A 14,291-nucleotide genomic window follows, 5' to 3' on the forward strand; every position below is an offset into this window, starting at 1 on the left:
TAAGAGAAAAAGGACAAATAATTCAGTCCTTGATTTTGAGAAAATCAAGTCTGAGATGGCACTAATACACAAAAATTTAGAATAAAATTAATTGGGAAATCAGAAAGGCTTCCAAAACTTAGAACTCTGTTTTAAGCAAAGACTAAATTCTACCTTATAAGCTCACTTTTATAATTATATCAGAGTTTGACTAAACAAGTATTATCTGTCTGATAAGAAAATGAGTTCACCTGGGCGTGGTGGCACATGTTTGTAATCCCAGCATTAGGGAGGCTGAGACTGTAGGATTGCGGTTCGAGGACAGCCTAAGCTACTTAGTGAGTCCCTCTGCAACTTAGTGAGACTCAGTTTCAAAATAAAGAATAAAAAATAGGACAGAGGGTATAGCTTGGAGGTCGAATGCCCCTGGGTTCCAGTCCCAGACCCGCCAAAAAAAAAAAAAAAAAAAAAAAAAAAGAAAGAAATGAGTTCAAAGATTAAATATACAGACAACATGATTTGGAATAATAGAAGATTTAGCCGGGCGAGGTGGCACACGCTTGTAATCCCCACGCTTGGGAGGCAGAGACAGGAGGATCGCACTGGTTCAATGCCAGCTTTGCTGGCTTAAGAGACCCTGTTTCCAAATAAAAATATAAAATAGGTCTGGGAGTGTAGCCCGGAGAAGAGTTTCCAGGAACCCCAGTACCACCAAAAAAGACCTAAAGTTACAGAATTCCAGCCAGACATGGTGGCCCACACTTGTAATCCCAGCATTTGGGAGGCTGAGACAAGAGGATCGTGGTTCCTTGTCAGCCTCAGCTATTTACTGAGGCCCTCCACAACTTAGTGAGACCCTATTTCAAAATAAAAAATAAAAATAGGGCAGTGGGTGTAGTTCAGAGGTCGAATGCCCCTGCATTCCATCCTCAGTACCACACACACACACAAAAAAAAAATTACAGAATTCCAAGTGAAAAGGCCCCTAATATGAATGTATAGATATTCATTAAACAGCTTCTACCAGTCTATCATTCTAAAGTCATCCCTGGGATTCATTTCTTAAGGTTTGTTTGGGTCCTGTGTGCCAGGCACAGTTTTGGTGTTGGGGATAAATGTGATCAAAATGTCTATAAATAGTACTTAAGGAAAACCAGTTCATGCAAGAAAATAATTTCAGATAGTGTTAAGTGCTATAAAGAATATATATCAGCCAGGTGTGGTGGTGCAACACTTATAATCTCAGCATTTGGGAGGCTGAGACAGGAGGATCACAGTTGGCAGGCAACCTCAACAACTTATTGAGGCCCTCTGCAACTCAGTGAGACCCTCTTTCAAAATAAAGAATAAAAAATAGGGCTGGGGGTGTAGCTCAGAATGTAGGTGTAGAATGTCCCTGGGTTCCATCCCTAGTACCGTTAAAAAAAAAAAAAAAAAGAATATCTATCAAGGTTATATGGAAAAAGCAACTGGAAATGGCAAGCTTCTTAGAGTTGATAAGCCAAAGAAGGCATTCCAGGCAAACAAACAGTTAAGTATAAAAGTCTTGAGACATAAAAAAGAATGGTATACTTCCAGGTATGTAGAGCTGAAGGTTAGTAGGTAAACAGACTAGTGATAAGCAATGGAGTTCAGAATGAACATGGGCCATAAATGGTAAGGGCTTGGGTTTTACTCTAAGTGTAACAGGAAGACATCAGGGGTCTTAAAACAGATGAATGATCTGATTCAGGATTTAAATAATTCTGATGTTATGGGAGAAAGGATACACCAAAGGAGTACTGTGGAAGCAAAGAGAATAAGGTGGTATATATTACATAAGTTCAGCGAAGAGATGGCAATTTGGGTTGGGAGGTAAAGAGGGAGAAAGATAATGAACAATTAACAAGATTTGCTGACATATTAGATGTAGGTAAAGGGGCAAAGGAAGAAATCAAGGATGAAGTTTAGCTTTTTGTCATCAACAAGTGGATATAAGATGACAGGACTATTTACCAAAGACTGGGGGAACAAGATTTTAGGGGAAGTATTTATGAAAATCCAATCTCCATTTGGGCTAATTTTGTAAGGCTAGTCAAAGAACCATATGAATATAGCAATATAAGCTCATAGAAGATTAGATTTTGAGACAAAAATTCAGCACAATATTAGCTTGATATTTAAAGTCTCATGATTGGATAAGGTCATCAACAAAGCAAGCATGAAGAGAAAACAAGTGGGTAGTACTTTAAGTGAACTCTGAAATCTGGGAGATGAGGGGAAACAACAAACTAAAAAGGAGAGGCCGTGAGGTAGGTGAAAAATTGGGATACATAACCCAGTCTACAAAAACAAAGAGTAAGCAGCTGAGCCAGTAGAGTAAGGACTGAGAAGTGACTGTTAGGTTTAGAAACACAGAAAGTATCTGTAAACCCTCCACAAGCAGATAGTGAAGTAGAGGAAGGAAAGCCAGAATAGAGGCTGAGGATGAATGGGCAGAGAGGAAATGGAAACAATTAGCAGAGACAGCTGGAGAAGCTTTGCTACAAAGGGAGCAGGGAATGGGGTGAGCAGCTGGTGGGAGAAATGGATTCAAGGGAGGTTTGTGTGTATTTTGAAAACTCAAGAGTTTCTAGAATGCTAATGAGAATGCTTTGGTAATAGCTATTTGGAAGAGAAATTACCTGCTGGATTGAAGTTCCTGGAAAGGCAAAAAGTTTTGTAATTGTGAGACCAGAAAGGAGGGTTTGCATTTTAGAGAAGCAGGAATATAACATCCACTAAAAGCAAGAGAGAAGAAAAAATAGGAGACTTCAGAGGAAACACAGTAACTAGAAATGATAAAATTTAGAGTGTGATGGCACACACTCGTAATCCCAGTACTGAGGAGGATGAGACAAGAGGATCACATCTTTGAGTGTGCAGTAATTTGGTGAAAACTTGCTTTAAAATTAAAACAAACAAAACAAGAACAAGAAAAAAAAAAAAAACAGAGCTGGGGTTGTAGCTTTGAGGTAGAATACTCTTGGGTTCGATCCCCAGTATGTATGTATATAACACACACACACACACACACACACACACACACACACGGAAAGCTGAAGGATGGAGAACATCTTAGAACACCTTAAAGCTCAGAATAAAAAATGCTTCCAAGAAAAAAATGTGTCAAGTGTAAAAGTCCACAGAAAGAGAATATGACTTATTTAAGGAGATGGAAAATAATCTGGCTAGAGTGTACAAATAGGGGAGGTTTGGAGAAATGGAAGAGGAAAGTGGTAACTGATATGGCTGCAGAAACAACTAAATAGTATTGTCTAAGAACCTGTGACACAACATAGTCTCTGAAGCAAAAGAGTAACACAATTAGTCTTGCTTTATGGAAAGAAGACAGACTTCATATTGGAACAGGAACTGAAGAGATTAAATAATGGAGCTGGAAGCCAATTCATGAATTGTTATAGAGCCAGGCATGGTGGTACATGCTTGTAATCCCAGTATTTGGGAGGCTGAGACAGGAGGATTACAGGTTTGCAGGAAGCCTCGGAAACTTAATGAGACCCTCTGCAATTTACTGAGACCCTGTTTCAAAAGTAAAATAGGGCTAGGGGTGTAGCTAAGAGATAGAACATTTGTGGGTTCAATCCCCAGTACCACACATACATACACACAAAAATTGTTACAGCAACTTAAGAAAGATATCAATATCAATGCCAAGTAACCAATTGTCTATAACATTTTAAGCACTTCAATACACTCTATATGTCTTTAAAAATATATTTTTGGTGGCTCAAATACACACACACACACACACACACACACACACACACACACTTCACATTTAAGTCTTTTTTTTTTTTTTTTTTGGCGGTACTGGGGTTCCTGGAAATCCTTCTACCCCCGGGCTACACTCCCAGACCTATTTTATACTTTTTTATTTGGAAACAGGGTCTCTTAAGCCAGCATGGCTGGCTTTGAACCTGCGCAGTCCTCCTGTCTCCGCCTCCCAAGCGCGGGGATTACAAGCGTGTGCCACCATGCCCAGCTACATTTAAGTCTTTATAAAACAAAAACAAGAAAACCCTGAGAAACATACCAGTATTCTTCTTCTGGGACTTTATCCAAAGGTGGATTCAGGCAGTATATATGATAGGCCATATTACATTCATCACACAGAAGCTGCATGTTGGGATCACGTTTCTCACCACATTTATGACAAGAGCATGAGCGGCATTTCTTATCTGGGTCTCCTCCACAAAGGTCACATTCCGGGTCATTTTTCCCTATTAAGAACAAAATTTTATCAAGTCTTATCTTAAAATAAATTTTATGTCTATTAAACTCATGAATAACAATCCATGGAAACAACAGAACCTTTCTTAATGAAAGAAAATGAAAGGAATATCAAATCTTAAAAATAAATGCCTGAGCCTCACCCTAGACTTACTACATCACAATTTCAAGGATGAGGCCAGTGAATATCTAATGGCCAGCCTAGATGATAACATATACTTTTGTCTTAAAAAATTGTATTATAGTTGGCCATGATGGTGCACACCTGTAATCCCAGCTACTCCAGAGGCTGAGACAGAAAGTTCAAGTCCAGACTGGGCAATTCAGCAAGGCCCTGTCTCAAAGTAAAGTTTAAAAGAAGTCTGGGAATGTACCTCAGTAGTGGTGCAGCCTAGGATGCATGAAGCACTGGGTTCAATTTCTAGTACTACCAAAACCAAAAGAATAGGCAAAGGAGTATTATTATATACATATTGACCTAGAGTTTCCCAAATATGCACCATGATATTGATATTCTATGGCAGTGTCATGAACTCACTAGAGCATCCCAGAGATCTTAAAACCTCAAAGAAAATGTAATTTGTTGAACAATGTAAAGTTACTTGATAAACAAAACTATCTGGTATTTTTTTTGGCCTATGGATGCCATGATACAAATCAAGACTCAATGGCAACAACAAACCAAGAAAACTCTAGAAACTCTGGGTAAATATTAGATAGATGCTTAATTCCATCCCAAAAGATACAAATGAACACCTTGGGTCCTTTGAGGTAGGAAATAAATTATCAGTATTGATGGGATATAAAAAAAATGGCACACTGTTGATGAGAATACAAACCATTGGACAATATAAGACAACTGACAATACTTAGAAAAATTTAGACTCTTTCACTGGAAGGTATTCTTTATTCCTACTTTGTTTTCTTGAAAATAAACTAACATGGTCTACAGTTTTATATTTCCTCCCATGTTAACCAATGGTCAGTAAAAACAAATTTCCATCATGTTCAACATACATAATCTAAGCTCAAAAGAAATATTCATACTTAAAAATTTTCCATCTGCAAATGAAATAGGATGGGCTCCAGGCTTCTCAATCTTGAAGATTTCATCTACAAACATTACCCTGCAGTCATTTAATGCTCCTTCAGAACCCCTGTATAAAAAAAGAGGAAAGGTTAACTTCTACCAACAAAATCTAAACCATGTACAGATAATTTAAGAAATAAGTGTGGAAACTCATGAACTCTGCTCATTTACAAGTGGAGATTCTGACTGTTGAACTCACCCTATTATTACTTCTACGAGTAGGAAAGGCCAATAACAATTAGTTGACTAACTGAATGCTAACTAATATAGCTTTAGGGTATATCAAGAAAAAACTTCAGGCTTTATTGATTACCTGCTAAGAAGTAGCTACCTTGTAAATTTAAAGACTAGACAAACCAGGCACAGTGGCACATGTCTGTGATTGCAGTGATTTGGGAGGCTGAAGCAGGAGGATCATTAAGTTTAGGTCAGCCTTAGAAACTCAGTGAGACTCTCTCAAAATAAAAAGGGCTAGGGATGTAGTTCAGTGGTAGAATACTCCTAGGCTCAATCCTCATTATAGAAAGAAAAGGAGAGGCTAGGCCTAGTGGTGCATACCTATAATCTCAGTAGACTGAGACAGGAGAATTCCAATTTCAAGACCAGCCTTAGCAATATAGCAATTCTCAGCAACTTAGCAAGACATTGTTTCAAACACAAATAATAGAAAGGGCTAGGTTATAGCACAGAGATAGAACACTACTGGTTTCAATCTCTAGTCACAGACACATGCACACAAAGAATAAAATTACTCTGCCAACTAAAATTAAAGGTTTCAACAGATTTTTAATGAATATGGTAAATTTCTAGACAAAAATAACATTTTCTTAAAAAAAAAAAGTCTTTCAAGCTGGGCGTGGTGGCGCACACTTGTAATTCCCCCGCTTTGGGAGGCGGAGACAGGAGGATTGTGCTCGTTCGAAGCTAGCCTTGCTGGTTTAAGAGACCCTGTTTCCAATTAAAAAAAATATTATATATATATATAAAATTACATATATATATGATGGGTCTGGGAGTGTAACCCGGAGGTAGAAGGGTTTTCAGAAATCCCAGTACCACCAAAAAAAAAAAAAAAGTCTTTCAAATACAAAGCTATATTTGTCTGTCTTAATTTATACTTATTGGCATATACTTCAAGATTCCCAACAATCACTATATATTTGTACGATTTTCTTTTTAATCTGTGTGTGTGTGTGTGTGTGTGTGTGTGTGTGTGTGTGTGTGTGTGTTTTAGGTACCCAGGGGCATTCTAACTCCAAACTATAACCCAAGCTCTAATTTTTTATTCTTTATCTAGAAATAGAGTCTCAAAAGTTGCAGAGGGGCTCAGAAATTGCTAAGGCTGGCTGTGAACCTGTGAGCCTCCAGTCGCAGCCTCCCAAGTACTCAGATTAGAAAATTATGAGCCACCATGCCTGGCTAACTGTCAGCTTTTGAATTGCAATTTTGAAGTTGCAGTATTTGCTGCCTATAGGTTTAAGAATCCTAAATCATTTTATAAAATATCTCTTTTTACCTCTAATGAAGTTAGTATTTGCGTGGATACTTATTTCCATCAGTTCACTCTTTTTTTTAAAGCCCTTAATGTCAATTGTACACAAATGCAGAATGCTTCATAGATAATGGGTAGCTTAACTAACTGTAAGGTGCATATCCTGTTATCACTGGCCACCATAGAAGACAGAATTAATGTAATATATTAATATAATATATATAATATTATATATATATTATTATTATCTATGGGTAGTTTCATGCTACAATGGCAGAATTTAATATATATATATATATATATATATTTTTTTTTTTGTGTGTGTGTGTGTGTGTGTGTGTGTGTGTGTGTGTGTGTGTGTTACTGGGGATGGAACCCAGGGGCATTATACATGAGCTACATCCCCAGCCCTATGTTTTATTCTTATTTTTGAAACAGAGTTTCACTGAGTTGCTAAGGGCCTTTCTATGTTGCTGAGGCTGCTAAGAAATATTTTTTTGGGGGTGGTACTGGGGTTCCTGGAAGCCCTTCTACCTCCTGGCTACATTCCCAGACCTATTTTTACATTTTTATTTGGAAACAGGGTCTCCTAAGCCAGCACGCGCGCCACCACGCCTGGCTTGCTAAGGGCCTAAGTTGCTGAGGCTGCTTAGGAATTGAGATCCTCCAGTATCTGCCTCCCAAAGGCTGGAATTACAAGCGGGTGCCACCATGCCTGCCCCTAGAATAGTTTTCAGAGACCATCAAGCCCTCCGTAGTCAAATTATTTGCTCTCTGGTCATTTATAAAATAAATAAATAAATAAATAAATAAATAAATAAAATGCCAACCCTTGCATAAAAGGCTTAATCAGATTTAGGTTCATTTTTTATAAGACTATTTTATAGGTCTATTTTAATCAGAAAGCACATAATTAGGTTTTTTTTCTTTCTTTTTTGGTCATGGCAGCCACTGATGCTCAATGCTTGAATTTATCAAATCACTGAAGACTTGAAAATGTTGATATTCTAGTTCTATGATTTCCTTTCACATTTACTTGCTGAAACAATCCTATGAGAAACTTCAAAAAGAAACATTTTGGTGACTTCCGGGAAGATGGCGACGGAAAAAAGCGGGACTTATGAGCCCCGCTAACAACCAATCCCTATTATTATAAAATCAGTGCCTTTCATAGTCAGAAAACACCATCAGCAGAGGAACAAAAAATGTAATTACAAGGGACAGAGAAAAAGAGGGCTGGAAAAATGAGACACCAGAAAGAAACCAGACTGCAGTGCTGAGGCCGGAACCGTGGCACGGAGTGGCGGGCGCCATCTTTCCTTGCAGCACCAGGCCCCAGAGAGGAGGGGGACTCAGAATAGAGCTCAGAGCCAAAGAAGAGATATGCCAGCCTCACGCCCGAGGACGCAGCAGCAGCAGCGGCGCCTTACTGCCGGCGGCTGCGGCAACTTCACCGAATGGCTCCAGACCAAATGCACTTAACAGCCCACCAGGCTCCAGAGAGGAGTGGCGGACAGCGAGCCAAGGTGAGCCGCTGAGGAACAGCCGGGTGAGATTCGGCAGATTTTTCGGCGCAGGGAGCATCTAAAGCTCCCAGTGGCTGGGCTCAGCACACCCTGCAGGGACTCAGAGCAGAGTGCAAAACCAGAGAAGAAATACGCCAGCCTCATGGCTGAGGGCCTGGTAGCAGTGCCATATTGCCACCGGCGGCAACAGCAGCGAATTCACCAAGTCCACTACAGCTCCATCGGCGTACTCATCAACAGTAAGTCAAATTGTGGCCCCTAGAGGAGAAATCCCAGTACTGCACTCCCAGGGACTTGACCCAGTGGGGGAGTGGTGGTGGCAGAGATATCATACCATAGGAGAATGCCCAACCTGGCAACGCCCATGGTCTAAAGCAGCCTCGTTTGACTCCCTGGGTCTGAGACTCTGCGATACAACCTAATAAAGGAGTCGTGGGGACTAAGATCCAGAGCACCTTAAGTGAAGCCTTAGTGACCCAAGGAAAGAATCCAGAGAAGGCACAAACTTCCGAAATCATGGGAAAGAGGAATAACAATGGAGCAATGAATGCCCACAACCCCACAACATGAGAACCCGATAAAACAAATTCAGAGATTTCTAGAAGATCAAATCAGGAAAATAACTGTAGAAATAATAGAGGTGTTTCGAAAAGAATTCAGAGAGAGCCAAAAAGAGATAAAGGATGTAATTAATAAAGTGAAGTCTTCAATTCAAAGTACAAACAACCAATTATACCACATGGAGAATAGAATCTCGCTCTTAGAAGATGATCACTACAAAAATGAACGCATAGTTTCTAATTTAGAAAAAAAATCCAACAGCAGGAATCTGACATTGAAGAAATATGGGCCCATTTTAAGAGAGCTAACCTAAGAATAATTGGAATAGGGGAAGGAAAAGAAGGTGAAACCAAAGGGATCAACAATATCTTCAAGGAAGTAATAGCAGAAAATTTTCCAAACAGAGCAAGAGGTTGATACACAGGTTCAGGAAACTTATAGAACCCCCTTTAGACAGAATCAGAGAAGAGGATCCCCACGCCACATAATTGTCAAAATGACCAATGTGGAAGCCAAGCAGAGAATCTTAAAGGCAACAAAAACAAAGGGCCAAGTGACATTCAGAGGCAAACCAATTCGAATCACTCCAGACTTCCCAAACCAAGTCATGAGAGCCAGAAGGGCTTGGAGTAACATATTCCAAACTCTGAAAGAAAACAACTTCTAGCCAAAAATTTCCTACCCAGCAAAACTTTCTATCAAATTAGATGGGGAAATAAGAAGCTTCCACAACAAACAGAAACTGAAGGAATTTATGTCTTCAAAACCAGCGCTAGAGAAAATACTCAAAGAGATTAACTACAAAGAAGAAATAGGTAACACACACCAGAACCAGAGAAACAAGATTTTCCATGCAACAGACAACTAAGATTGGTTATCTGTGGAGATTCATTATTTATGTTATGTTAGTCTTTTACCTATCTCTAACTTATATTGTTTGCTTTGATTGTTGTTAAATTTTAGGATTTCTAGTTGGAATATTAATATACCTTCAGATATAGCATTTGGAAATATTTTATCCCATTCTATCAGTAACTTTTAACTCTGTTTACATTGTCTTTGGATATACAATATTTTTTTTATTTTTTACGAAGTTTGTTTACCCTTTTGTTGCCTGTGCCATTGAAATCATATACAAGAAATCACTGCCAATTTCAATGTTGTGAGGTTTTATGACCCAGATTTTCTTCTAAAAGTTTATAGTCTTAATATTTATATTTAGGTCTTTTATCTATCTTGAGTTAATATTTGTATATGTATTAGGTAAGGGTCCAATTTTATTCTTTTTCATGTAATTATTATTTTTCAACAATATTTAGTTAAAAGATTAGTATTTCCTCCACCAAATGTTCGTGGAAACCTTGTCAAAAATAACTTGACAATATATGGAAGAATGCATCTCTAGGCTTTTATTTAACTCCAATGGTTTATATATCTGCCTTTATAACAGTACTACACTTTCAATTATTGTAGCTTTATATGGTTTGAAATCAGAAAATATACATCTTCATACATCTTCTAGCTTTGTTCTTTTTCGAGATCGTTTTGGGTATCTAGAGTCCATATTCCATATTAGGATAGATTTTTTCTGAAAAATAAATATATAAATATATGATAGTTTCACCTAAAAAAAAAGAAAAAAAAATATTCTCTGGTAGGAAAGAAAGCAAAAAGGAATATTGAAATGTTTAAGTTATCAAAAGCTTGGTATCAGACAAATGAAACTGTTATGTGAGATTATCATTTTTAATTTTGGATAAATTGCTATAATACTAGATGTCAACCACTAAGCCAAGCATGGGAAGGAGGGATGGGGAGGGAATGGGGTGGGGATCGGGTGGGGGATGACTGGGCCATGTGTGCATGTATGTCTACAAAAGTTTTTTTGTATCCCACTATGATGTATGAATACAGTGCACCAACAAATAATTAAAAAAAAGAAAAAAATTTGTATTTGCTTATAACCTATGCACATCTTCCTGTACATAACTCCCCCAACCCCCACCCCACCGGGTCTGGGGATGGAACCCAGGGGCATTTGAACTCCAAGCTACACCCCCGTCCTGTTTTTTATTCTTTATTTTGAAACAGGGTCACTAATTTGTAGAGGGCCTCACTAAGTAGCCGAGGCTGTCCACAAACCGCGATCCTCTGGTCTCAGCCTCCCAAATGCTGGGATTATAAGCATGAGTCACCACGCCCGGCTTATACATAACTTTTTAGGATTATTTATAATATAATAAAATGCTATGTAAATAGTTGCTCCATTGCATTGTTTAGAAAATATGACAAGGAAAAAGTCTGCATGTTGGTGCAGATTAACTTTATTTATTTATTTATTTACTTATTTTAGTGGTACTGGGGGTGGAACCCGGGGGCTTTCTACCTCTGGGCTACACTCCTAGACCTATTCTATATTTTATTTGGAAACAGGGTCTCACTAAGTTGCTGAGAGCCTCACTCAGTAGCTGAGGCTGGCTTCGAACCTGAGCGATCCTCCTGTCTCAGCATCTAAAGCGCTGGGATTACAAACTGCGCCACCAGGCCCGGCTTACAGATTAACCTTAAAAAGTATATTTGATCTGTGGTTAGCAAATCCAGAGATATAAAACTCCTGGATAGAGGACTAACTGCAATTACTATATATAAACTGTACCCCAAAAGTGACTTCTAAAAGGAGATACTATGGAACTTTATTTTCTGAAGTCTATGGCTCTATTCTTTCCCCACTTTTAACTGGGCCTATTTTTCCTTTGTCTCTTTTTTCCCTGATCTACTCAACACTAGTTTCTTCTCGATATGAGGCTCTGCCCTACAACGCAGCTTTAGTTAATTAAAGAATTTACAAGGCTCTAGTCCCTTCCCCTTTTATCTGCAGTATTAGTTACCTATTGCTACATTAAAAACCCCAAGAGCCTACAAGACAAATTTTCTCAACTTCCCTTCCTTCCTTTTTTTTTTTTTTTTGGCAGCACTGGGGACAGAACCCAGGGCCATTCTACCTCTGAGCTAAACTCCGGTCCAGTTTTATTTTTTATTTTGAAACAGGGTCTCACTAGCAACTCAAAAGTTGCTGAAGGTCTTGATAAGTTGCTATAGCTGACCCTGAACCTGCAATCATCCCGTCTTAACTTCCCGTCTTAACTTCCCAAGTACTAGTATTAATGGCATGTGCCACTACACCTGGCTAATTATCTCACTAGGGGAATGTCCACAGGCTGTCAAGCCTTACTACAGGTAGTTGACTCCCCCAGAAGAAGTGATCGAAGAGACAACTCCCAATGGAAGCTGCTATCTTTTTACAGCATAATCTTAAAATGTATATTGTCACTTCTGCCATTTTCTTTTGGTCACAGAGAGGCACCCGAGTACAAGATAGGAGGAAACTACAGAAGGGTAAGTACCAGAAAGCAGGAATCACTGGGGGTCATTTTGAAAGATGATTACCATAGTTGCTATTCTAAAATTAGCTTGTTGATCTAATTTATTATTTTGGATTTCTTGGGACTATCACACATCCTGTCCCTCCTCTTAGGCACTGATACCAAACAGGTCTTGAGTGGTTTAAGTCTCTGCTGTTGTCATCTTCATAGAATCCCAATTATCCTTCTCTTCAGCCTCTAAGATTTAGACTCTTTAGTTTTTTTCAGTCTTTTCTGTGATGTGTTCATGTGCTCTTTCTATATCATAATTTGAGTTTATAGAACTTCTCTGATCTGGACTGATACTTGTTGACCTGGACTGGTATATTTTATCATTTTTAGGAAATCCTGGCTTCTATATTTTCAAATATTGTTTCCACCCTTCACTTTTTTTTGGAACTTTTTTTGGTGTGTGTGTGGAACCCAGGGACTTTTCTGCCTCCGGACTATACTCCCAGACCTATTTTATATTTATTTAGAAACAAGGTCTCACTAAGTTGCTGAGAGCCTCACTAAATAGCTGAGGCTGGCTTCTAACCTGTGTGATCTTCCTGTCTCAGTCTCCCAAGTGCTGGGATTACAACCATGCACCACCACATCCGGCTTTTTGGAACATTAAATACATATAAGAACATGTCCCATGGGTCTAATATTCTCTTCTCTGTTTTCCGTTATTTTTTCTTGTTTGGGTTTAATAGCGTTTATTGACTCATCTTTTAGTTTGCCAATTCTGTCCTCTGCATATCAATGTAGTAAGATCTTAGTATTTTACTACATTTTTTAGTTCTTGAATCTCCATTATTTTATAGACCTAAATTTTCAGTTGAAATTCACCTTTCATCTATCTTCTTAAGTATATTAACCAGTTCCTTCAAAGATTCTGTTAAGTTTCTTTTCTGTGGTTAGTTCTTCTGTTTCCTGATTATGGTCTTGTCTTTTGACAGCATGGTATTTTTAGCTTTATGACAGATGGTACATACAAAACAAGGGCTTCAGAAGTTCATCTTATGTGAAGTTCAATCATAATTCCGCAAGGGAGACATTGTGGTAGAGTTTACTATTTCAGCAGCTTTGCTGACTCAAGGCTGGTTTATAGCCTTGGTAAGATTTAGTCGGCCTGTTTACCAGAGCTAAGCAGTTTTTAAACTAAGAGACCATAATGTATCTGTGAAGCCACTCTACCACTGATCTCAAAGGCTTATGTTCGCCTTCTAAGAGTGCAGAAAATTCCACTCTGCTTTTTACTTACACTTTCAGCCACGTGCCAAGCAGAAATCCAGTAGTATTGGGCCAAAGTCCAAAGGTAAACACAGCTATCTGCTTACGGTATCCCAAAACTCTGCTAAAAGCTCTGCTGGCTTTTGCTCTCATACTACCACCTGGTTCTCACCTAGGTTTTACCCTGGATCTAGAATCAGCAAATCCTCCAGGGAATAATACAAACACAAAACCAGCTGCCTCTGCAGTTTTCCTTCTCCAGTCATAGCCACAGTAGTTTTCCTTGACACTCTGCTGCCCTCAGATAACTATTCTAGCTCTTGCAGCTATTTTGTCTAAGAATACTAATCTACTGCCAACTGCCCCACCCTACCTGGAAGCATAAGCCTTCTGTGTACTTTAATTGATCCCATAAATATCACAAAAACAAACAGCTTCAAAGCTAAAAATTGCCTTTTCACTTGCCATTTTATTTAAAGGCTTATCACAGACTTAAAAGACCACTTCCTCCATATATAACTGATGGAGTCAGAACAAAACCTGTACATAAACTCTCAATTTGTTTCCTCAAGAAATATATTTTAATTAATTAACCAGCAAAATATTATTTTATATATTACCAAAAAGAAGGTGGCCTGAAATGGGGCAGTTTAAGACTTTCCAAATAAAGCTGATCCCCCAAATAATAACCAACTATAAGACACAAGAGGTATTTTTAACAGGAAAAAACC

At 38.5% G+C, this 14,291-nt stretch overlaps 1 protein-coding gene across 2 annotated transcripts in view; it reads right to left on the reverse strand.

Annotated features, from left to right (window-relative positions):
- The window catches only part of UHRF2 (ubiquitin like with PHD and ring finger domains 2), a gene marked incomplete at both ends in the record, with an annotated part of 86,494 nt that overhangs the window by 24,628 nt on the left and 47,575 nt on the right, over window positions 1-14,291 (reverse strand). For both annotated transcript variants that reach the window (XM_080708660.1, XM_080708659.1), the window contains 2 exons: window positions 4,055-4,241; window positions 5,299-5,408. In XM_080708660.1, the coding sequence (XP_080564786.1) occupies window positions 4,055-4,241; window positions 5,299-5,408 (297 nt within the window). The remainder of the gene's footprint in view (window positions 1-4,054; window positions 4,242-5,298; window positions 5,409-14,291) is intronic.

The sequence above is a fragment of the Muscardinus avellanarius genome (assembly GCF_963383645.1).
Source record: "Muscardinus avellanarius genome assembly, chromosome: 13".
Taxonomy (NCBI): domain Eukaryota; kingdom Metazoa; phylum Chordata; class Mammalia; order Rodentia; family Gliridae; genus Muscardinus; species Muscardinus avellanarius.